At 45.5% G+C, this 25,477-nt stretch overlaps 2 protein-coding genes across 2 annotated transcripts in view; both read left to right on the top strand.

Annotated features, from left to right (window-relative positions):
* Positions 1-916: 916 nt before the first annotated feature.
* Positions 917-5,682, top strand: LOC135536117 (nuclear distribution protein nudE-like 1-B). The gene is made up of 10 exons (XM_064962510.1): positions 917-1,010; positions 1,075-1,188; positions 1,718-1,903; positions 2,234-2,271; positions 2,459-2,497; positions 2,683-2,831; positions 3,278-3,414; positions 4,645-4,818; positions 5,181-5,278; positions 5,512-5,682. The coding sequence occupies exons 1-10, from the start codon at positions 917-919 to the stop codon at positions 5,680-5,682; spliced, it is 1,200 nt and encodes a 399-aa protein (XP_064818582.1).
* Positions 5,683-5,984: 302 nt separating this feature from the next.
* The window catches only part of LOC135536122 (medium-chain acyl-CoA ligase ACSF2, mitochondrial-like), a 45,175-nt gene continuing 25,682 nt past the window's right edge, over positions 5,985-25,477 (top strand). Inside the window, exons 1-7 of the mRNA XM_064962514.1 lie at positions 5,985-6,068; positions 15,337-15,508; positions 18,187-18,382; positions 20,008-20,136; positions 20,234-20,287; positions 20,681-20,799; positions 23,480-23,642. Of these exons, the coding sequence (XP_064818586.1) occupies positions 15,351-15,508; positions 18,187-18,382; positions 20,008-20,136; positions 20,234-20,287; positions 20,681-20,799; positions 23,480-23,642 (819 nt within the window). The 5' untranslated portion in view covers positions 5,985-6,068; positions 15,337-15,350. The remainder of the gene's footprint in view (positions 6,069-15,336; positions 15,509-18,186; positions 18,383-20,007; positions 20,137-20,233; positions 20,288-20,680; positions 20,800-23,479; positions 23,643-25,477) is intronic.

A 25,477-nucleotide genomic window follows, 5' to 3' on the forward strand; every position in this document is an offset into this window, starting at 1 on the left:
GTTCCTGAGGTTTGACAGAGACAGTACCTCAGGTCTGAAGAGCTTAATGACAGAGACAGTACCTCAGGTCTGACAGAGCTTAATGACAGAGACAGTACCTCAGGTCTGATAGAGCTCTATGACAGAGACAGTACCTCAGGTCTGATAGAGCTTAATGACAGAGACAGTACCTCAGGTTTAGAGCTTAATGACAAGACTGTGCCTGCAGGTTTCGGCTCGGCAAGACAGAGCTGTGCCTGAGGTTTGTCTGATAGAGCTTAATGACGCTGTGCCTGACAGGTTTCGGCTCGGCAAACGCTGTGCCTGAGGTTTCGACAGCTCGGCAAGCGCTGTGCCTGAGGTTTCGGCTCGGCAAACGCTGTGCCTGAGGTACCTCAGGTCGATAGAGCTTAATGACAGAGACAGTACCTCAGGTCTGATAGAGCTCTATGACAGAGACGGTACCTCAGGTCTGATAAACGCTGTGCCTGAGGTTGACAGAGCTTAATGACAGGCTCGGCAAGGTCGCTGTGCCTGAGGTTTCGGCTCGGCAAACGCTGTGCCTGAGGTTTCTGATAGAGCTCGGCAAACCTCAGGTCTGATAGAGCTTTGACAGAGACAGTACCTCAGGAAGCTAATGACAGAGACCTTAATGACAGGACAGTACCTCAGGCCTCGGCTTAATGCAGTGACAGTACCTCAGGTCTGTGCCTGAGAGACAGTTCAGCTCTGGCAAGCGCTGTGCAGAGACAGGGTTTGTCATTAGAGGCAAACACTGGATTGCTGCTGTTCCCTGAGAACATGAGTTAACGTCTGGAGACCCATTATGAGGGACTGTTCCAAACAGGGATCAGTTCAGTTCTGACTGTCCTGGATGTCTACCACTCATTACTATTACACCTCTAAACAACAGTCCCCCGTGCGTTCTCCAGCTACCATGCAGGACCTGCTGGAGTTTCAGGAGAGACCAGAGTCTGTTCTCTCCTGTGTCTTCCTCAGTTACCATGAGGCCCAGGAGGAGCTGCTGGAGCGTGTGTGTGGTAGCTGCTGGAGAGTGTGATGCCCCTGTGACCAGTTGCTCTGGTGCCCCGGCAGTCCGGCAGTTCCATGCTCTGGAGGAGCCTGGCAGTCCAGGCAGTTCCATGCTCTGGGCCCCGGCAGTCAGGCAGAACATGCCTCAGAGGCCCAGAGGCAGTCCAGCAGTTCTAGGTAACACTAGGAAAGGGCACACACACAGCAGTTCACTGAATGCGAGCTGGATAACCCAAGGTAAATGTACCTCTTGGTGTTGGAATTTAACAAATATGTGGAAGGGTTGAGGATTCTTTTCGGCAAACACTGTTCCTGAGGATCAATAGGAAACGCTGTTCCTGAGGATTCTGTTCGGCAAACACTGTTCCTGAGGATTCTGTTCGGCAAACACTGTTCCTGAGGTAAACACTGTTCCTGAGGTTTGCCGGTAAACACTGTTCCTGAGGTTTCGGTTTGGTAAAGGATCTGGTTAGTAAACACTGTTCCTGCTAGCCAAACACTGTTCCTAACTGGTTAGATAAACACTGTTCCTAGTGCTACGCTGTTCCAGGTATAGCACTGTTCCTAGATCACTAGTGCTAGCCAGGAACATCAGTTAACGTCACTGGTTAGGGATCACTAGTGATGTCAGAGTATTTGGATGCCCCTGGTCTAGAAGAGCTGCATGTGTTGGCAGGCTCTAGTTCCATGCTCTGGGCCCCGGCAGTCCAGCAGTTCCATGCTAGTGCCCCGGCAGTCCAGCAGTTCTATGCACTGGCCCCGGCAGTCCAGCAGTTCCATGCTCTGGGCCCCGGCAGTCCAGCAGTTCCATGCTCTGGGCCCCGGCAGTCCAGCAGTTCCATGCTCTGGGCCCCGGCAGTCCAGCAGTTATGCTCTGGGCCCCGGCAGTCCAGTTCCAGCTAGTCCAGCAGGTTTATATGTGGTCTGAATGTTGTTCATCTCTGGGCCCCTCTCCCTGTAGGATGGCAGCAGGTTAGGAGAGCAGCAGTATTCTCAGAGCTATAAGCAGGTTTATACTGGTTGATTAGTTCTCTCTCTCTCCCTGTAGGAGCCAGGTTGGATTAGATCAGTATTCTCAGAGCTATAAGCAGGTATCTCAGATATAAGCAGGTCTGAATGTTGTTCTCTCTCTCTCCCTGTAGGAGAAGTTGGAGCAGCAGTATTCTCAGAGCTATAAGCAGGTTTATATGTGGTCTGAATGTTGTTCTCTCTCTCCCTGTAGGGAAGTTGGAGCAGCAGTATTCTCAGAGCTATAAGCAGGTCTGAATGTTGTTCTCTCTCTCTCCCTGTAGGAGAAGTTGGAGCAGCAGTATTCTCAGAGCTATAAGCAGGTCTGAATGTTGTTCTCTCTCTCTCCCTGTAGGAGAAGTTGGAGCAGCAGTATTCTCAGAGCTATAAGCAGGTTTATATGTGGTCTGAATGTTGTTCTCTCTCTCTCTCCCTGTAGGAGAAGTTGGAGCAGCAGTATTCTCAGAGCTATAAGCAGGTCTGAATGTTGTTCTCTCTCTCTCCCTGTAGGAGAAGCTGGAGCAGCAGTATTCTCAGAGCTATAAGCAGGTTTATATGTGGTCTGAATGTTGTTCTCTCTCTCTCCCTGTAGGAGAAGCTGGAGCAGCAGTATTCTCAGAGCTATAAGCAGGTCTGAATGTTGTTCTCTCTCTCTCCCTGTAGGAGAAGCTGGAGCAGCAGTATTCTCAGAGCTATAAGCAGGTCTCCATGTTAGAGGATGACCTGGGACAGACCAGAGGAATCAAGGAACAGCTTCATAAATATGTCAGAGAACTGGAGCAGGCCAACGACGACCTGGAGAGAGCCAAGAGGTCACTATATACCACAGTACAACTAAACTAACGTTACTAACACGGCCGTTCAAATGTTTTACTTGAGTTCAGTCCTCGGTTGTCGGCTAAGTGGAGGCTGGCTGGTAGATGAGCCTCATATTGGTATCATGTCAAATCAAATCAAATCAAACATATTGGTCACATACACATGTTTAGCAGATGTCAAATCAAATCAAATGTTATTTGTCACATACACATGGTTAGCAGATGTTAATGAGAGTGTAGCGAAATGCTTGTGCTTCTAGTTCCAACAATGCAATACGGTACATGTCATTGTGGGCGTAGTGAAATGCTTGTGTTGAGTGTTACTCCACTCAGTGTTAACCCAGTTATCCAACCCACACAGATACGGTACATTTTTCACCTGCTTCTGCTACGAACCTTTGTCCATCCCAACTCCTGTCCTCCTTCCCTCCCTTCCTCAGGGCGACCATCGTATCTCTGGAGGACTTTGAGGGTCGTCTGAACCAGGCCATAGAGAGGAATGCCTTCCTGGAGAGTGAGCTGGATGAGAAGGAGTCCCTACTGGTCTCAGTACAGCGACTAAAGGATGAAGCCAGAGGTATGAAGACATGAAACCCCTCCCTCTGTCTCAGACCTCCCCTTTCTGTTATGTCTAATACTGCTGTATTAAGTCAGGGGATGAGAAGGAGTCCCTACTGGTCTCAGTACAGCGACTAAAGGATGAAGCCAGAGGTATGAAGACATGAAACCCCTCCCTCTGTCTCAGACCTCCCCTTTCTGTTATGTCTAATACTGCTGTATTAAGTCAGGGGATGAGAAGGAGTCCCTACTGGTCTCAGTACAGTGGTTTGGACAGAGATGTCCCCCTAACCCCCTGTCTCCCCTGACCCCCTGTCTCCCCTAACCCCCTGTCTCCCCTAACCCCCTGTCTCCCCCTAACCCCCTGTCTCCCCCTAACCCCCTGTCTCCCCCTAATCCCCTGTCTCCCCCCTAATCCCTGTCTCCCCCTAATCCCTGTCTCCCCCTACTCCCTGTCTCCCCCCGACTCCCCTGTCTCCCCTAACCCCCTGTCCCCCCCCGATGATAGTAGACCAGTGTAATCAGATGTAGTGATAGTACCCCCCTTGAGGGTTATGAAACTCCCCTGTCTCTATCCATTTGGTAGAATCATGTCTGTATTGGTGTGACTGTCCCCCAACTGAGACAGGAGATGGTGGTGAGGGATAGTAGACAGAATGTCAGTGTAATCAGATGTAGTGATGGTACAGGAGATGGTGGTGAGGGAGAGGACTGCAGACAGAATGTCATGGCTGTAATCATGTCTGGCTGGTACTTGAGACAGGAGATGGTGGTGAGGAGAGGGTTCATGGCTGTAATCATGAACCTGCCCCCCCCCCACAGACCTGAGACAGGAGATGGTGCTCTATCCATTTGGCTGTAATCATGTCTGCATTGGTGTGACTGATCCCCAGACCTGAGACAGGAGCTGGTGGTGAGGGAGAAGACTACAGACAGAATGTCATGGCTGTAATCATGTCTGTATTGGTGCTTCTCTCATGTCTGTCTACCTGCCCCCCCCACCCAGACCTGAGACAGGAGATGGTGGTGAGGGAGAGGACTGCAGACAGAATGTCATGGCTGTAATCATGTCTGTATTGGTGCTTCTCTCATGTCTGTCTACCTGCCCCCCCCACCCAGACCTGATGTCTGTCTACCTGCCCCCAGACAGGAGATGGTGGTGAGGGAGAGGACTGCAGACAGAATGTCATGGCTGTAATCATGTCTGTATTGGTGCTTCTCTCATGTCTGTCTACCTGCCCCCCCCCAGACCTGAGACAGGAGATGGTGGTGAGGGAGAGGACTGCAGACAGGATGTCAGCCCCCAGCTCTCCTACCTTGGACGTGGACAAGATGGACTCTGCTGTCCAGGCCTCCCTGTCCCTGCCGGTCACCCCTGTAGGGAAGGGCATGGAACACCCGTTCATCACCCCGAAATCATCAGGTAGGTCAACAGCCGTGTCTTCCAACAGACCTGGGTAGAAATGGTGTTCCATTTCTGTCATACTTTACTGTGCTTTATTGAGCTTGCTGGGTCTAATGGAATCCATGGGAGAGTCTCAACAGTCCCTCCAGGCAGTCTCAATGAAATGCTCAGTGTTCTGAAAGTATATAAATACTATTTGAACCCAGGTCTGTTATTTAGTTCCTTCACTTTTTGGAGCTGTACCTCCAATGTGAAACAGTTTCTAGATATCTGTCATGTGATAAACACTGTCTCCCTCTCCCTCTTCCTCTTCCTCTCCCTCTTCCTCTTCCTCTCCCTCTTCCTCTCTCCCCCTCTCTCTTCCTCCCTCTCCTCTACAGTGTTAACAAATGGCTGTGGGCCTGGCGGCTCACCTCTGACCCCATCAGCAAGAATCTCTGCTCTTAATATCGTTGGGGACCTTCTGAGAAAAGTGGGGGTAAATATCAGACTTGTTTCTTGTAGCTGTTTTCCATTTCCATGTATCCATCCTCTGAAGCTAATGTTGACGACAAAACATTATGGAATGAATGAACCCAACAGTTTGGCTTCCGTCTCCTCTCCTCTCTTGACAGCAGAGTATATTGGAATGGTGTCTGTGACCTGAATTAAAGGTTACAACAGAATCCACAGCTTGTGATTAGTCTTAATGTCGGCCGTGTCTGTCCTTAGGCGCTGGAGTCCAAGCTAGCTGCATGTAGGAACTTTGCCAAGGACCAGGCGGTGAGGAAAACCTACTCCACGTCGTCCACCAACATGATCACTGGGAACGGAAACCTCATCAACAGCAACGCCACCAAGTTCTCCCACTCACTCCACACCACCTACTACGACAAGACGTGAGTGGTCCTGTCTCTCTCGCAGGACTATTCCGACTGGTCCATCTATCTCTCTGCTTGACTTCCTGTCTGCGGTGTTGGTGTGACTCACTCCGAGAGCGTAGAAGAAGTGACTGGCTGAATGAACTCTGTCCCATTTTGAATCAGAGTTGGTGTAACCAGAGGATGTAGAGACAAACCGCAGTTTTTTCTATTTGATATTGTGGATGAACTAACTTCTGTCTTCTTGCTTTCTCTCTGTCTGGTGTTGTCCCCCACAGGGCTGTGAATGGACTGGACCCCAGCACCCTGAGTGCCCTGGCGTCGCCCCGGACTGTCTCCCCTCCTGGCATGCTGCCTCTCACCGTTTAGCATGGCCCCCACCTCTGTACAAGCTCCCCGCAGAACAAGGTTACCCTCATCCTTCACCCCAAACCCCCCCCCCCCCACACCAAATCTCTGTACAACTCCTGTACGCCCCGCAGAACACTGAGAGGAGAGAACACTTGAAGAACCGTTACTGTGTGTGTGTGTGTGTGTGTGTGTGTGTGTGTGTGTGTGTGTGTGTGTGTGTGTGTGTGTGTAGGAGAGACACTTGACTGAATGATTGAAAAGGCCTCACCTCACCTATGAGTGGGTGGGGTTGGATGCTGGGTGTGTTTGTGTGTATTTAACATACAGGCACATGCCTCTGCCGGAGCTGTTCTTTGCTCATGTGGATGATGTGTTGGTGACCTCTGTGCTCTGGAGTGTCTCCATTTTGGCTCCATCAGTTTATCAGTTACACTCTATAACAGCTATATAACAGCAACTGTACCTGACAAAGGTCCCCAACGGACTGCAGCTTCCTTCCTCGTAACCTTTTATTTACTTCTCTGAATGAATTGCACAATTACAAATAATTTATATTTACAATGTAGTATTTAAAAAAAAAAAAAATGAAAGGGGACTTTTTGCAAAGTGAGATGATTTCATCATTACTGTATGTATGCTTTATGATGCAATATTTCCTGTTTGTGTTTTATGTTATGGGGTCAGATGGAGTTGATGACCCTTAACCTCTATGTACCGAAGAATGACTGAATTAATGTTTACTGTGTTCAGGCTGTGATCAGAACCATGTTCCCTTATTGGGCTGCATCTCAATAGCCCAGTTAATAGCCTCATCTCCTTCCTCTCAATAGCCCAGTTAATAGCCTCATCTCCTTCCTCTCAATAGCCCAGTTAATGGCCTCATCTCCTCATCTCCTTCCTCTCAATAGCCCAGTTAATGGCCTCATCTCCTCATCTCCTTCCTCTCAATAGCCCAGTTAATGGCCTCATCTCCTCATCTCCTTCCTCTCAATAGCCCAGTTAATAGCCTCATCTCCTTCCTCTCAATAGCCCAGTTAATGGCCTCATCTCCTCATCTCCTTCCTCTCAATAGCCCAGTTAATAGCCTCATCTCCTTCCTCTCAGTAGTCCAGTTAATGGCCTCATCTCCTTCCACTCAATAGCCCAGTTAATGGCCTCATCTCCTTCCACTCAATAGCCCAGTTAATGGCCTCATCTCCTCATCTCCTTCCTCTCAATAGCCCAGTTAATAGCCTCATCTCCTTCCTCTCAGTAGTCCAGTTAATAGCCTCATCTCCTTCCTCTCAGTAGCCCAGTTAATAGCCTCATCTCCTTCCTCTCAGTAGCCCAGTTAATGGCCTCGTCTCCTTCCTCTCAGTAGCCCAGTTAATAGCCTCATCTCCTTCCTCTCAGTAGTCCAGTTAATGGCCTCATCTCCTTCCACTCAATAGCCCAGTTAATGGCCTCATCTCCTTCCACTCAATAGCCCAGTTAATGGCCTCATCTCCTCATCTCCTTCCTCTCAGTAGCCCAGTTAATAGCCTCATCTCCTCATCTCCTTCCTCTCAGTAGCCCAGTTAATAGCCTCATCTCCTTCCTCTCAGTAGCCCAGTTAATGGCCTCATCTCCTTCCTCTCAGTAGCCCAGTTAATGGCCTCATCTCCTCATCTCCTTCCTCTCAGTAGCCCAGTTAATAGCCTCATCTCCTTCCTCTCAGTAGCCCAGTTAATAGCCTCATCTCCTTCCTCTCAATAGCCCAGTTAATAGCCTCATCTCCTTCCTCTCAGTAGCCCAGTTAATAGCCTCGTCTCCTTCCTCTCAGTAGCCCAGTTAATAGCCTCGTCTCCTTCCTCTCAATAGCCCAGTTAATAGCCTCATCTCCTTCCTCTCAGTAGCCCAGTTAATAGCCTCATCTCCTTCCTCTCAATAGCCCAGTTAATAGCCTCATCTCCTTCCTCTCAGTAGCCCAGTTAATAGCCTCATCTCCTTCCTCTCAGTAGCCCAGTTAATAGCCTCATCTCCTTCCTCTCAGTAGCCCAGTTAATAGCCTCATCTCCTCATCTCCTTCCTCTCAATAGCCCAGTTAATAGCCTCATCTCCTTCCTCTCAATAGCCCAGTTAATAGCCTCATCTCCTTCCTCTCAATAGCCCAGTTAATAGCCTCATCTCCTTCCTCTCAGTAGCCCAGTTAATAGCCTCATCTCCTTCCTCTCAATAGCCCAGTTAATAGCCTCATCTCCTTCCTCTCAATAGCCCAGTTAATAGCCTCATCTCCTTCCTCTCAGTAGCCCAGTTAATAGCCTCATCTCCTCATCTCTTTCCTCTCAATAGCCCAGTTAATAGCCTCATCTCCTTCCTCTCAATAGCCCAGTTAATAGCCTCATCTCCTTCTCTCAATAGCCCAGTTAATAGCCTCATCTCCTTCCTCTCAGTAGCCCAGTTAATAGCCTCATCTCCTCATCTCCTTCCTCTCAATAGCCCAGTTAATAGCCTCATCTCCTTCCTCTCAATAGCCCAGTTAATAGCCTCATCTCCTTCCTCTCAATAGCCCAGTTAATAGCCTCATCTCCTTCCTCTCAGTAGCCCAGTTAATAGCCTCATCTCCTTCCTCTCAGTAGCCCAGTTAATAGCCTCATCTCCTTCCTCTCAGTAGCCCAGTTAATAGCCTCATCTCCTTCCTCTCAGTAGCCCAGTTAATAGCCTCATCTCCTCATCTCTTTCCTCTCAATAGCCCAGTTAATAGCCTCATCTCCTTCCTCTCAATAGCCCAGTTAATAGCCTCACATGGATAATAGCCTCATCTCCTTCCTCTCAATAGCCGAGTTAATAGCCTCATCTCCTTCCTCTCAATAGCCCAGTTAATAGCCTCATCTCCTTCCTCTCAGTAGCCCAGTTAATAGCCTCAAGGTCAGTAGCCCAGTTAATAGCCTCATCTCCTTCCTCTCAATTGCCCAGATAGCCTCAAGTCCCTTCTCTCAGTAGCCCAGTTAATAGCCTCATCTCCTTCCTCTCAGTAGCCCAGTTAATGGCCTCATCTCCTTCCACTCAGTAGCCCAGTTAATAGCCTCATCTCCTTCCTCTCAGTAGCCCAGTTAATAGCCTCATCTCCTTCCTCTCAGTAGCCCAGTTAATAGCCTCATCTCCTTCCTCTCAATAGCCCAGTTAATAGCCTCATCTCCTTCCTCTCAATAGCCCAGTTAATAGCCTCATCTCCTTCCTCTCAATAGCCCAGTTAATAGCCTCATCTCTTCCTCTCAATAGCCCAGTTAATAGCCTCATCTCCTTCCTTCAATAGCCCAGTTAATAGCCTCATCTCCTCATCTCCTTCCTCTCAATAGCCCAGTTAATAGCCTCATCTCCTCATCTCCTTCCTCTCAGTAGCCCAGTTAATAGCCTCATCTCATCATCTCCTTCCTCTCAATAGCCTTGGATGGTTAATAGCCTCATCTCCTTCCTCTCAGTAGCCCAGTTAATAGCCTCATCTCCTTCCTCTCAGTAGCCCAGTTAATAGCCTCGTCTCCTCATCTCTTTCCTCTCAATAGCCCAGTTAATAGCCTCGTCTCCTTCCTCTCAGTAGCCCAGTTAATAGCCTCATCTCCTTCCTCTCAATAGCCCAGTTAATAGCCTCATCTCCTCATCTCCTTGTTCAGTAGCCCAGTTAATAGCCTCATCTCCTTCCTCTCAGTAGCCCAGTTAATAGCCTCATCTCCTCATCTCCTTCCTCTCAGTAGCCCAGTTAATGGCCTCATCTCCTCATCTCTTTCCTCTCAGTAGCCCAGTTAATAGCCTCATCTCCTTCCTCTCAGTAGCCCATTTAATAGCCTCATTTTTCTCCTGTTCTCAGTAGCCCAGTTAGTCTTGGAGAGAATGATAAAACAGGACTGGTAAAAGCCACATGGATGATCGATCTCTACCAGAAATGAGCTTTCACCTGTAATTTCCTTCCCATCAGTGCAGAGGAGGGGAAAGGAGAGAAGACGAGAAACCACTTTATACTATTGAGATGCACCCCCAAGTCCCTATTGTCCTGGGTGTGGGCTGCCAGACAGAACATGTCAGCTAGTTGACCATGTCTGGGAGGGAGGGAGGGATCCATGTTAAATAGCCTGGAAACATCAGCTGCTGTCCTCTTCATTAATGAAAGGTCCTTGCAGAACAGTCCTAATGGCACCCTAATCACTATCTAGTGCACTCCTACTTTATATAAGCCTTGGATGGATGGCCGGTGATGTTCAGGGGCCTAAGATACTTTATATAAGCCTTGGATGGATGGCCGGTGATGTTCAGGGGAAGACTAAGCCCTTACTACTTTATATAAGCCTTGGATGGATGGCTGTGTATTTTGAGGTTGGTACCATGTTATATTCATTTAATCCCCTTTCCCTATTCTGATGCGTAATTAGTATCAGACAAAACTGTTACCTTTATAGAAACAAACAAGTCAACCCTGAGCACAGCAGTGCGTCAGACACAACGTACTTAGTCACATTGAGATGTATACTGTACTGTGCACCTGTTGGTGGTTGAATCATATCCAGCTAACATCCTGTCTACCATAACCTGCAGAACAGAATATCCTCAATAACCCAGCATCTAACTTAGATGCTGACCCTGGGGTTTCTCCCTTTACCCCACTAATGGTTAAGGTTAGGATTGGGGAGAGGAAGCTGATCTTAGGTCTGTACCTAGGGGAAACCTCACCCATCTAACAGTGGGGTCACGCTTATCCCTTTTTCTAGACTAGATCCTAGCCTGGTTAAACCAGACTGAATGCTGTGTTCACCATGAGGGGAGTGCTCAGTCTAGTTTTAATCAGGCTAAAAATGCTCGTCTTTGACTAATATGCAAATCGCTATTGGTGACCATTTTGTCACGTTGGCTCCTGTCCTGACGATTGAAACGTTTGTAAACGAGAACCTCATCTCAGAATGACATGCCTCTTCCTGGTTTCTGTCATTGATATTCATTTGTGATGTATTTTCCATGCCCCATTCTGCCTGTCTATCTTCATCTGGGGTTAATAGTGCCCCTCTCCTATCACAGCCTTAAATGAAAAGCCTTGAGGCCAGTTTCCCAGACACAGATTAGAGCTGCAATGTGTAGCTTTTTGGGTGACCTGACCAAATTCACATAGAAATGTTATAGATCTGTTATTTTCATTGAAAGCAAGTCTAAGAAGGTGGTAGATCTGTTATTTTTCTATGCTTCCTGTTTTATAAACTATAGTTTTATAGTTTATTTTTGGGGTCTGTTACTTTGGGTTTTGTACACCAGCTTCAAATCAGCTGAAAATACAATGTTTTTGGTTATGGAAAATATATTTCACAACGGTTTAGATGCTTCAATGATTCTCTACACTATACATGCTGGTTTTCTCACAACTTGAAATTCGAATTTAAAGCAACCAGGAAATGGCGGTGCGATATCTGCATCGTGCATCTTTACGCCTAGTCTTGGACTCAATGGAGATTCTCCATTCAGCATGATTTAGAATCCAGCACTCGGCTTAATCTATGTCTGGGAAATGGGTCCTAAACCTATTCCATCTATTCTAGAACTATCATTTGGAGTGTTTGCTGACTCCCATGGTCTATGATGTCACCCACCTCTACCATGTCATTCTGTTGCTCTGTCCCCATAGATACAGGTTTGGAACTAAGCATTGTAACTCTGCCTAACAACACATTTGTACATACCAACGTTTGGCATTATTACAGTTCTATTTATTTCAGATGTCTTTATGACATGTTTAAAATGAAGAACCTGAGTTTTACTATTGTACATCAGTCCAAGATCACATATCATGATGTACAACTAGTTGTCCAGTCTGTTCGATAAAATGAAATAAAGGTATTGAAAAATACATAGTGAAACGTCGTTGTACGTCACTCATGATGCAGCTTTATAAGTCTCATGAGAAAGTGAACCTGAAGGGAATGTTTTCCTGACTTGTTGGTTTGAGAGGATAGAAGACACATATTATAGGAGTTAGCCTCCCACTGTGATTGGCTACAAACACACATTATAGGAGTTAGCCTCCCACTGTGATTGGCTACAAACACAAGATGCTGTCTCTTTCCAGATGGACACACCCCCATCACACATACTGTACAGATCCGCTAAACACACTGGGACAATTGCAACCCAAAAATATAAAGGGAAATGTCCAGAATATGGTTGTCACAGTTATCAAATAAAAATGTTATTGTAAACAGGCAATTGGCATTCTGTGTTTACGTGCAGTCTCGCTCTCTCTCTGGTTGCTGTAGGCTCCTCTTGCTGTCATGTTAAAATCTGTACTGTCTTTGGTGAAATTACTGGGGGTGGGTGGATTACAAGCCGATGAGCGACGCAGTTATGATGCATAACCAGAGGAAGGGAGAGGGATAACAGACAAATGTCTTCTCCAGCAGGTGGCGCTGTTGCGTTTCGCTCACTAAGTGAGGAGATTTTGTATAAAGGTCAATAAGTGTCGAATTTGGTAAACATACATTTGAATTGATTATTTTCTACATGAGGTTTATTTGATCCAATATTTGTTTCGTAATGCTTAGGTTAAGTGTACGGATATAATTCGGAAGATTTGAGAAAAAACACTATCAAAGTTGTCACGAGATGGCTATGCATATCCATGATCGAATGAACAAGTGATCAACAACCAATGTACGTGACGGATAGAAGAAGTCACAACAAGTGTCAAAGTTGCCTGAAGCTGATTGGAAAATGCAATGACCCGACCAGTTATTCAGAACAACATCCTCGGGGACAGAGTCTAATTTACATAAGGTTGGTTAACTCACCAGTGTTGACCCTAAAACAAACACATTTACAAACGACTTGTTTAAAGTGTTATTGCAACCATGGTGTTATTGTTTTTTTTTTTTTTTACAGAAGCGTATAAATCAATGAACCTGATAATGATCCACATCCTATGGGAAGAAAGAGAATGTGTGGTATGCAGCAAAACAGCTATATATTTTTTATGGTCCATCCTGTTCTGATCTAATGAGATGGATGTAGAATATTGGCGTTTCCCAGTAATGAAGGACAGAAAGCTGCAGCTGTGCACCTCCCTGCCGACCACGACTGTATCCGGGAAGGACGTGGTGCAGGGAGCCTCGTGGTACAGATTGCAGCCGTTCTCGCTCAGTGGAGACAGGCACGAAGATAGGCCTCTCTTGGCATTGGTGAAGACCACTCAAGTTAGGGGTTAGAGGTTATATTTCATGGCAGCCTCTCCTATACCACTATTCCCAACATGTTATACACTAGAGGTTGTAAATAGAACCGTTAAAGGTTGGTATGACTTGTATTGTTATAGTGGGGATCTGAAACCCATAGCCGAATTGATTCAGGTGAGCACTTCTCAGCATTTATATCCACAGAGAGCAATTTCCATTTAATAACAGGTAGTGTCCATTTCTTTATAGTAATTGTGTTAATTATTGCTTTCTTCCGTGGAAAATAGAATAAATAAACCGAAAGCAAAATCAAGCAGAGATTTACGACTTTTTAACCCTGTTAATCATTGCTGAAACTTGCAAACTACAAACATTTAACCAGTTAAAGACAATGAATACATGACAATGACATACAAATATATTCTATTAAAAACAACTCATACAAAAGTGGAAAACAACTTGAGTGTATGTATGTGTTACAGCATGACGTAAAATCACTACTTGACGTACCCCAGGGCATTGTGAAGCAGAATGACGCTCGTAGGTACCCCAACGAGTACCCCTAGCAACTGACATAAATCCCATGATTTATTGATCGCCCAGTTATATCTGTAGTTTTTGTAGAAGCACGACTGAAGTATAAAATAATTTGTTTAGCTTTTGCATTGCCTGCATTCTTTGAATCTGTAATGTACTTTGATTAAAGTAAAGCCCCGTCTAAACCATTTACAATTGTCTGTCCCCACTCCCAGTTAGACGTCTTAGCAGGTGAAGGATTCCTTGTCTAATGATTATGCCAGCTAGCTATGTCTCTATACAGAAGAATCGAGCGAACTTAAAAATAACTTGCAATTTAGCGTACCTTAGGTGCTTCTACACCTGCATATTGCTTGCTGTTTGGGGTTTTAGGCTGGGTTTCTGTACAGCACTTTGAGGTATCAGTTGATGTAAGAAGGGCTTTATAAATACATTTTGATTTGAGCGTAATCGATTTCTGTAAATAGCATCAGACTACAAAGTTAGAGTTGTAGAAAACTCTTAATAACAGTGATTTGGACAATAGCTTCCAAAAACGTATTCCAAAGAAGAAAATAGCTTGCTACCGAGCCAGAAAATAAAGACATTTTAATTTACCCGCCTTGACAGGTGGGTATTTATGTTGGATATGCGCAATCAGGACATGCGCAAGCAGATTGCGCACGTCGTGTTTCGTAACAGGTTGTACCAGGAAAGTCACTGCGGCCAAGTGAGCGGACACTTCCAAAACGCCGTCAAGCCTAAACATTGTTCAGCCATCCGTTCTTCAGTTTCCTCCTGAATTTCTGTGCGCAAATACACAACACTTTACGGTATCGCGTGTTTTCTGGTAGGGAACCTTGTGTTAACTTTTCTCCGATCTTTTCAAGTATTTCTGAAGTTGGAACACATTTTGTCATTTACTGTAAGGATATGAGTTTTCAAAGCAGCATGGACGTTCTGTGTAACGACCTAGCGATAGCCTACCCAGTTACCAAGCCAAAATAAGAACAAGTGCGAGTAATCTATTTTGTAATGACGTGTTATTCAGCAGTAACTGTTCACAGTAAATGTGTTGCATTGAGTTTGCTATACAGCCGCGAAATGATTTTAGATAGATGCGCTTGCTGAAAGAAATAACTGCTTTAGAAGGTCGACATACGTCTTATTAATGTGCTTGGGGAAATCCGACACCTATTTGTCACGTGCACGCTGAAAGCAGATACGTCATCAAACGTTATCCAACTTCAGAATGTGCAGGTTCCTGTTTGATACTATTCATACTTGTTGTACTGCAACCAATAGTAGCTTAAAACCCCATGCATTTCAATGGTCATCGACTTTCTAGATTCTAGATGGGTCATTCCACGAATGAGTGCCTTTTGCTTTCCTTTGATATTTTACATAGGAATTGTGCACCAATATTGAATTTCAAAAACCTGTTACATTAAGTGCCTCCTTTAATAGAAACCACATGGAAAAATTAAATAATTTGTATTATATGAATAAAGACTTTCTAAAATGCCCAAAATCTGCATTTGTACATGTCCCTTCTCATGTTTTTCTGACTTCTAGGAAGATTTTAAGCCAACATTTTTAACGAGGGTCTAAATAGATTCAGAACATAATAAATTGGGTGTTATTTTCAGAGCTGACTGAGGCCATGTCAGCGGTGTGGATCAGCTCCTCGCTACTGAGGTCCAGGGCAACTCACCTCAGACAGCTCAGTGTGTTCTCTAGAAGGGCTGTGTTACAACCTCTACAGGTGGTCTCCTCACTACAGAAGACATGGACACCTGGGAACCCAACCTGGTGCTGTAGGTAGGTCAGCTCTCTTCACATTGTCATACATAAACAGACTAGCTGGATTTTTTTCTGTCATTTTGCAAGTTGTGTTTCCTTTCTAAAGCCCACCTCTGACCTTTGACATAGATTGTAGATGACATTTTGTCATTCAGACCTATAGAGCACACCACTAGTTGGGGTCAATCCCATTTCAATGTAGTCAATTACAGTTGCAGTGATCGGTATGATCCGTCAACTGTATGGACCTGATGGCCTGTATGTGTCTTGACTAGTATTCAGACTGAGGGTAATGTATTTCAATGCCTGCTGAGCCATGCTCAAGTCACTGCCTACTATAGAAACAATCCTTTTCAGAAACATGTTTTTAAAATATGTTTTTACTTGGATTGTCCAGCCCAGTTTCTGCTTTGTCTTGGCTGTAAGGAACGGGGCTCAGCGTGGTTGTCTTGGCTGTAAGGAACGGGGTTCAGTGTGGTTGTCTTGGCTGTAAGGAACGGGGTTCAGCGTGGTTGTCTTGGCTGTAAGGAACGGGGTTCAGCGTGGTTGTCCTGGCTGTAAGGAACGGGGCTCAGCGTGGTTGTCTTGGCCGTAAGGAACGGGGCTCAGCGTGGTTGTCTTGGCCGTAAGGAACGGGGTTCAGCGTGGTTGTCCTGGCTGTAAGGAACGGGGCTCAGCGTGGTTGTCTTGGCTGTAAGGAACGGGGCTCAGCGTGGTTGTCTTGGCTGTAAGGAACGGGGTTCAGCGTGGTTGTCTTGGCTGTAAGGAACGGGGCTCAGCGTGGTTGTCTTGGCTGTAAGGAACGGGGCTCAGCGTGGTTGTCTTGGCCGTAAGGAACGGGGCTCAGCGTGGTTGTCTTGGCCGTAAGGAACGAGGCTCAGCGTGGTTGTCTTGGCACTGAACATGTTTGTCAGGTATCCGTTATCTCTGGTTTCCCCTCTGAAAGACTTCACGTGTCCTGTGACCTGATGGGAGAACAGTGAGGTGGGCCGTATCTGTGCTGTTTCCCCAACGGCTCCTAAGAGAACAGTGGAGAGGGGAGAGAACAGTGGAGAGGGGTCCACTATGAAACCACAGTCTGGGAACACAACAGGAGGTTGGGTCTGAGATGAAGGGGGATTCCATCCAGAACCACCTTCTGTTTCAAAAGAGATTACTGTCATGGATAAAGAACACCCTCACAGTCAACTCTACAGTCTGTAAACCAAACCGATCCCTTTGTTTCTTCTCCCTCTCTGTGTACCGACCCATCCCTCTGTGTCTGGGCGGCAGGTCGTCTAGTGGTTAAGAGCAATGGGCCAGTAAGCAAAAGGTCTCTGGTTTGAATCCCAGAGCCGACTAGGTGATACATCTATCCATGTGCTCTTGAGCAAGGCATTTAATCTCTCTCTGTTCCAACCCCTGTGTTAATTGTTCCAACCCATGTCTCTCCTGTGGCCTCTCTGGAACCCAGTCTCTACTAACCCTATATGTCTCTCTCTGTTCCAACCCATCTCTCTCTGTTCCAACCCATGTCTCTCTGTGTTCCAACCCATGTCTCTCTGTGTTCCAACCCATGTCTCTCTGTGTTCCAACCCATGTCTCTCTGTGTTCCAACCCATGTCTCTCTGTGTTCCAACCCATGTCTCTCTGTGTTCCAACCCATGTCTCTCTGTGTTCCAACCCATGTCTCTCTGTGTTCCAACCCATGTCTCTCTGTGTTCCAACCCATGTCTCTCTGTGTTCCAACCCTCTCTCTGTTCCAACCCCTCTCTGTTCCAACCCATGTCTCTCTCTGTTCCAACCCATGTCTCTCTTTGTTCCAACCCATGTCTCTCTTTGTTCCAACCCATGTCTCTCTTTGTTCCAACCCATGTCTCTCTCTGTTCCAACCCATGTCTCTCTCTGTTCCAACCCATGTCTCTCTCTGTTCCAACCCATGTCTCTCTGTACCAACCCATCTCTCTGTGTTTACTCCCTCTTTATTTCTCTGTTCCAACCCATGTCTCTCTCTGTTCCAACCCATGTCTCTGTGTTTACTCCCTCTTTATCTCTCTGTTCCAACCCATGTCTCTCTCTGTTCCAACCCATGTCTCTGTGTTTACTCCCTCTTTATCTCTCTGTTCCAACTCATGTCTCTGTGTGTTCCAACCCATGTTTCTGTGTTTACTCCCTCTTTATCTCTCTGTTCCAACCCATGTCTCTCTCTGTTCCAACCCATGTTTCTGTGTTTACTCCCTCTTTATCTCTCTGTTCCAACTCATGTCTCTGTGTGTTCCAACCCATGTTTCTGTGTTTACTCCTCTTTATCTCTCTGTTCCAACCCATGTCTCTCTCTGTTCCAACCCATGTTTCTGTGTTTACTCCCTCTTTATCTCTCTGTTCCAACTCATGTCTCTGTGTGTTCCAACCCATGTTTCTGTGTTTACTCCCTCTTTATCTCTCTGTTCCAACCCATGTCTCTCTCTGTTCCAACCCATGTCTGTGTGTTCCAACCCATGTTTCTGTGTTTACTCCCTCTTTATCTCTCTGTATCAGACTTTGGTCAACTACAGTACATGTGTCCAATACGTGGTTGTGTTTACTGTAGTTTGCCTGGTCCAATGGAACCAATTAAATAGTCCTCTATGTCCAAACTCCAAAGTGTTATCAAGTGCACCTAGAAACAGCTCCCAACTATTTCCCACATGTATTTGTTCATGTCTGTCCCTCAACAGATCCCTCCATGTGGACAGTCCCCCCCTGGTCCCAGGGCAGAGCTTCAGCTACGTCCATGGGGCCTCCTCAGTGTCCCTGCTGGGCCAGACGGTGGGTCAGAGTTTGCAGGCGGCAGCTGACCGCTGGCCCCACAGAGAGGCCCTGGTGTTCCTGCAGGATGGAGTCCGTAAGACCTTCTCCCAGTTTCAGGAGGACGTAGGTCTTTCATCCACCCTCTCTTCTAATCTATTACATCATAACTAGAGATCATTGTTAGGCCGTTACCTCTGTTCCCACTCAAAGCACATTCAGCAGGACTATCTGACAGTGCATCTGATTGGTGGTTTACCAAATAGTACCATAACTATTATGGGTCAGTGCATCTGATTGGTGGTTTACCAAATAGTACCATAACTATTATGGGTCAGTGCATCTGATTGGTGGTTTACCAAATAGTACCATAACTATTATGGGTCAGTGCATCTGATTGGTGGTTTACCAAATAGTACCATAACTATTATGGGTCAGTGCATCTGATTGGTGGTTTACCAAATAGTACCATAACTATTATGGGTCAGTGCATCTGATTGGTGGTTTACCAAATAGTACCATAACTATTATGGGTCAGTGCATCTGATTGGTGGTTTACCAAATAGTACCATAACTATTATGGGTCAGTGCATCTGATTGGTGGTTTACCAAATAGTACCATAACTATTATGGGTCAGTGCATCTGATTGGTGGTTTACCAAATAGTACCATAACTATTATGGGTCAGTGCATCTGATTGGTGGTTTACCAAATAGTACCATAACTATTATGGGTCAGTGCATCTGATTGGTGGTTTACCAAATAGTACCATAACTATTATGGGTCAGTGCATCTGATTGGTGGTTTGCCAAATAGTAACATAACTATTATGGGTCAGTGCATCTGATTGGTGGTTTACCAAATAGTAACATAACTATCATGGGTCAGTATCCATGGTGAAACACCGTGAGGCCTGCTAACTAGGACATCCATGGTGTAACACCCTGAGGCCTGCTAACTAGGACATCCATGGTGTAACACCCTGAGGCCTGCTAACTAGGACATCCATGGTGTACCACCCCGAGGCCTGCTAACTAGGACATCCATGGTGTAACACCCCGAGGCCTGCTAACTAGGACATCCATGGTGAAACACCCCGAGGCCTGCTAACTAGGACATCCATGGTGTAACACCCCGAGGCCTGCTAACTAGGACATCCATGGTGAAACACCCGAGGCCTGCTAACTAGGACATCCATGGTGAAACACCCTGAGGCCTGCTAACTAGGACATCCATGGTGAAACACCCCGAGGCCTTCTAACTAGGACATCCATGGTGAAACACCCTGAGGCCTGCTAACTAGGACATCCATGGTGAAACACCCTGAGGCCTGCTAACTAGGACATCCATGGTGAAACACCCTGAGGCCTGCTAACTAGGACATCCATGGTGTAACACCGTGAGGCCTGCTAACTAGGACATCCATGGTGAAACACCCTGAGGCCTGCTAACTAGGACATCCATGGTGAAACACCCTGAGGCCTGCTAACTAGGACATCCGTGGTGAAACACCCTGAGGCCTGCTAACTAGGACATCCATGGTGTAACACCCTGAGGCCTGCTAACTAGGACATCCATGGTGTAACACCTTGAGGCCTGCTAACTAGGACATCCATGGTGAAACAACAGACACATAAACAGCTTTGTAATAATATATTCCAATCCATTTATACACAAACTGCAGAATGCCTTTACATATCGGACATCATCCTGTATATTACTTCCTGGGTCATGGTCTCCCTCCTCCCCAGGTTGACCAGGCCGCTGCAGGTCTCCTGGCCCTGGGTCTGAAGAGAGGGGACAGACTAGGAGTCTGGGGGCCCAACACATACCACTGGATCCTGTTTCAGTTTGCCACAGCCAAGGCTGGCATCATACTGGTGAAGATGAGCTATTATATTAGATTCTAAAATGAACATGTATTATCTGTTAGGATCTATTGGTCCTAATATTAAAGTATTGTTCTAATCTCTACAGGTGTCGATAAACCCAGCCTATCAGCTGAAGGAGCTGGAGTTCACCCTGGGGAAGGTTTGTTCTTATCCAGAACTGTGCTGTTTTACACTTCCTGGATAGACTGAATGAACAGCTGAACTGACCCTGGTGCTGTCTGGATAGACTGAATGAACAGCTGAACTGATCCTGACCCTGGTGCTGTCTGTGTCCCACCCAGTTTAAGACCCAGAGGTTCTGATATCTCTGTCTCTGTAGGTGCAGTGTAAAGCTGTGGTGTGTCCCACCCAGTTTAAGACCCAGAGGTTCTGATATCTCTGTCTCTGTAGGTGCAGTGTAAAGCTGTGGTGTGTCCCACCCAGTTTAAGACCCAGAGGTTCTGTTATCTCTGTCTCTGTAGGTGCAGTGTAAAGCTGTGGTGTGTCCCACCCAGTTTAAGACCCAGAGGTTCTGATATCTCTGTCTCTGTAGGTGCAGTGTAAAGCTGTGGTGTGTCCCACCCAGTTTAAGACCCAGAGGTTCTGTGACATGCTGAGACAGATCTGCCCAGAGATGAACACAGCAGAGTCAGGGGTCTTCAGGAGCTCCAGGTATGTTAATATTGTATTACTGCATCATGACTGAGTCAACAGACATATTGTACTACTGCATCATGACTGCGTCAACAGACATTTTGTACTACTGCATCATGACTGAGTCAACAGACAGGTATGTTAGTATTGTATTACTGCATCATGACTGAGTCAACAGACAGGTATGTTAATATTGTATTACTGCATCATGACTGAGTCAACAGACAGGTATGTTAATATTGTACTACTGCATCATGACTGTGTCAACAGACAGGTATGTTAATATTGTACTACTGCATCATGACTGAGTCAACAGACAGGTATGTTAATATTGTACTACTGCATCATGACTGTGTCAACAGACATATTGTAATACTGCATCATGACTGAGTCAACAGACATATTGTAATACTGCATCATGACTGAGTCAACAGACATATTGTACTACTGCATCATGACTGAGTCAACAGACATATTGTACTACTGCATCATGACTGAGTCAACAGACAGGTATGTTAATATTGTACTACTGCATCATGACTGTGTCAACAGACAGGTATGTTAATATTGTACTACTGGACCATGACTGAGTCAACAGACAGGTATGTTAATATTGTAATACTGCATCATGACTGAGTCAACAGACAGGTATGTTAATATTGTATTACTGCATCATGACTGAGTCAACAGACATATTGTAATACTGCATCATGACTGAGTCAACAGACATATTGTAATACTGCATCATGACTGAGTCAACAGACATATTGTAATACTGCATCATGACTGAGTCAACAGACATATTGTAATACTGCATCATGACTGAGTCAACAGACATATTGTACTACTGCATCATGACTGAGTCAACAGACAGGTATGTTAATATTGTACTACTGCATCATGACTGTGTCAACAGACAGGTATGTTAATATTGTACTACTGGACCATGACTGAGTCAACAGACAGGTATGTTAATATTGTAATACTGCATCATGACTGAGTCAACAGACAGGTATGTTAATATTGTACTACTGGACCATGACTGCGTCAACAGACATATTGTACTACTGCATCATGAAGTAAACAAGTACCTAGCAGGATAGCTAACATCATAGATATAGAACCCTGATCAGATATGTGGTCTGTGACCAACATATTTATAGCCATAGTAGAGATCCCATTAAATTACTAGAAGGGCTATGTCATAAACCCTCAAAGTTCCTGAATGGTATGATAATAGCAGCCATTTTGGTCAGGGACAAATCCAAACCAGCCTAATTGAAAGGAAAGGAAGTAGAGACATAGGTGATGCACTTCCTGCTTTTACTGATGCAGGAACATAAAAGTAAGGCATGTGATACTGTATATCAGAAATGGTGTATTAGAAGTATTGGCTAATGTGAAACACAGTCGAAGGGAACACAGGAACTCTGCTGGATCAACTCTGAATAAGAAATATTACCACCGGCGGATGTCTATTTACCTGTAAATGGAACCTCAGTATCTGTGTGGGGATGGAGACAGACAGGGACAGTAGAGGACCTAATGAAGGCTGTTACTGTAATGTTACTGTAATGTAACGGTCATTGTGTTACTGTAATGTTACTGTAATGTTACTGTAATGTTACTGTAATGTTACTGTAATGTTACTATCATTGTGCTACTGTAATGTAACGGTCATTGTGTTACTGTAATGTAACGGTCATTGTGTTACTGTAATGTAACGGTCATTGTGTTACTGTAATGTAACGGTCAGTGTGTTACTGTAATGTAACAGCCAGTGTGTTACTGTAATGTAATGGTCAGTGTGTTACTTTAATGTAACAGCCAGTGTGTTACTGTAATGTAACGGTCAGTGTGTTACTGTAATGTTACTGTAATGTTACTGTAATGTTACTGTCATTGTGTTACTGTAATGTAACGGTCATTGTGTTACTGTAATGTAACGGTCATTGTGTTACTGTAATGTAACGGTCATTGTGTTACTGTAATGTAACAGCCAGTGTGTTACTGTAATGTAACGGTCAGTGTGTTACTGTAATGTTACTGTAATGTTACTATCATTGTGTTACAGTATCTGTGTATGGGGATGGTGACAGACAGGGACAGTAGAGGACCTAATGAAGGCTGTTACTGTAATGTTACTGTAATGTTACTATCATTGTGTTACTGTAATGTAACGGTCATTGTGTTACTGTATCTGTGTATGGGGATGGTGACAGACAGGGACAGTAGAGGACCTAATGAAGGCTGTTACTGGTCATTGTGTTACTGTAATGTAACGGTCATTGTGTTACTGTAATGTAACGGTCATTGTGTTACTGTAATGTAACGGTCATTGTGTTACTGTAATGTAACGGTCATTGTGTTACTGTAATGTAACGGTCATTGTGTTACTGTAATGTAACGGTCATTGTGTTACTGTAATGTAACGGTCAGTGTGTTACTGTAATGTTACTGTAATGTAACGGTCATTGTGTTACTGTAATGTAACGGTCAGTGTGTTACTGTAATGTTACTGTAATGTAACGGTCATTGTGTTACTGTAATGTAGCGGTCATTGTGTTACTGTAATAATATTGACAGTGTTACTGTAATGTACCTGTCAGTGTTACTGTAATGTACCTGTCATTGTGTTACTGTAATGTAACGGTCATTGTGTTACTGTAATGTTAACCTACTGTGTTTCTCCTGCCAGACTACCAGACCTGCGTATGGTGATTGTGACAGACAGCAGACAGACAGGGACTGTACATGTAGAGGATGTGATGCAGGCTGGAAGCAGACAGCACCACCAGGAGCTGCAGGACCTGCAGACCAAACTGTCCTTCGACGACCCCATCAACATACAGTTCACATCCGTAGGTCTCCTGTTGAAAGAAGAAGAATTCTTTACGGCTGATGTCCTGGACACAGACGACCCTGTCTAGGACACAGACGACCCTGTCTAGGACACAGACGACCCTGTCCAGGACACAGACGACCCTGTCTAGGACACAGACGACCCTGTCTAGGACACAGACACAGGCGACCCTGTCTAGGACACAGACGACCCTGTCTAGGACACAGACGACCCTGTCTAGGACACAGACGACCCTGTCTAGGACACAGACGACCCTGTCTAGGACACAGACGACCCTGTCTAGGACACAGACGACCCTGTCTAGGACACAGACGACCCTGTCTAGGACACAGACGACCCTGTCCTGGACACAGACGACCCTGTTTACTGGTCTGTAGGGAACAACAGTATTAGTCTGTCTACTGGTCTGTAGGGAACAACAGTATTAGTCTGTCTAATGTCTACTGGTCTGTAGGGAACAACAGTATTAGTCTGTCTGAAGTCTACTGGTCTGTAGGGAACATAAGTATTAGTCTGTCTACTGGTCTGTAGGGAACAACAGTATCAGTCTGTCTGATGTCTACTGGTCTGTAGGGAACAACAGTATTAGTCTGTCTACTGGTCTGTAGGGAACAACAGTATTAGTCTGTCTACTGGTCTCTAGGGAACAACAGTATTAGTCTGTCTGATGTCTACTGGTCTGTAGGGAACAACAGTATTAGTCTGTCTACTGGTCTCTAGGGAACAACAGTATTAGTCTGTCTGATGTCTACTGGTCTGTAGGGAACAACAGTATTAGTCTGTCTGATGTCTACTGGTCTGTAGGGAACAACAGTATTAGTCTGTCTGATGTCTACTGGTCTGTAGGGAACAACAGTATTAGTCTGTCTACTGGTCTGTAGGGAACAACAGTATTAGTCTGTCTGATGTCTACTGGTCTGTAGGGAACAACAGTATTAGTCTGTCTACTGGTCTGTAGGGAACAACAGTATTAGTCTGTCTACTGGTCTGTAGGGAACAACAGTATCAGTCTGTCTACTGGTCTGTAGGGAACAACAGTATTAGTCTGTCTGATGTCTACTGGTCTGTAGGGAACAACAGTATCAGTCTGTCTACTGGTCTGTAGGGAACAACAGTATTAGTCTGTCTACTGGTCTGTAGGGAACAACAGTATTAGTCTGTCTGATGTCTACTGGTCTGTAGGGAACAACAGTATTAGTCTGTCTGATGTCTACTGGTCTGTAGGGAACAACAGTATTAGTCTGTCTGATGTCTACTGGTCTGTAGGGAACAACAGTATTAGTCTGTCTACTGGTCTGTAGGGAACAACAGTATTAGTCTGTCTGATGTCTACTGGTCTGTAGGGAACAACAGTATTAGTCTGTCTGATGTCTACTGGTCTGTAGGGAACAACAGTATCAGTCTGTCTACTGGTCTGTAGGGAACAACAGTATCAGTCTGTCTGATGTCTACTGGTCTGTAGTGAACAACAGTATTAGTGTGTCTGATGTCTACTGGTCTGTAGGGAACAACAGTATTAGTCTGTCTACTGGTCTGTAGGGAACAACAGTATCAGTCTGTCTACTGGTCTGTAGGGAACAACAGTATTAGTCTGTCTACTGGTCTGTAGGGAACAACAGTATTAGTCTGTCTACTGGTCTGTAGGGAACAACAGTATCAGTCTGTCTACTGGTCTGTAGGGAACAACAGTATTAGTCTGTCTACTGGTCTGTAGGGAACAACAGTATTAGTCTGTCTACTGGTCTGTAGGGAACAACAGTATTAGTCTGTTTACTGGTCTGTAGGGAACAACAGTATTAGTCTGTCTACTGGTCTGTAGGGAACAACAGTATT

Source organism: Oncorhynchus masou, unplaced genomic scaffold, assembly GCF_036934945.1.
Source record: "Oncorhynchus masou masou isolate Uvic2021 unplaced genomic scaffold, UVic_Omas_1.1 unplaced_scaffold_560, whole genome shotgun sequence".
Taxonomy (NCBI): domain Eukaryota; kingdom Metazoa; phylum Chordata; class Actinopteri; order Salmoniformes; family Salmonidae; genus Oncorhynchus; species Oncorhynchus masou.

Excerpts from the sequence above, each read along its gene's own strand:
- LOC135536117 (XM_064962510.1), top strand. The coding sequence starts at position 917 with ATGCAGGACCTGCTGGAGTTTCAGGAGAGACCAGAGTCTGTTCTCTCC. Across the intron at positions 2,272-2,458 it reads ATTCTCAGAGCTATAAGCAG|GAGAAGTTGGAGCAGCAGTA; the intron begins GTCTGAATGTTG and ends CTCTCCCTGTAG. Across the intron at positions 2,832-3,277 it reads GACCTGGAGAGAGCCAAGAG|GGCGACCATCGTATCTCTGG; the intron begins GTCACTATATAC and ends TCCCTTCCTCAG.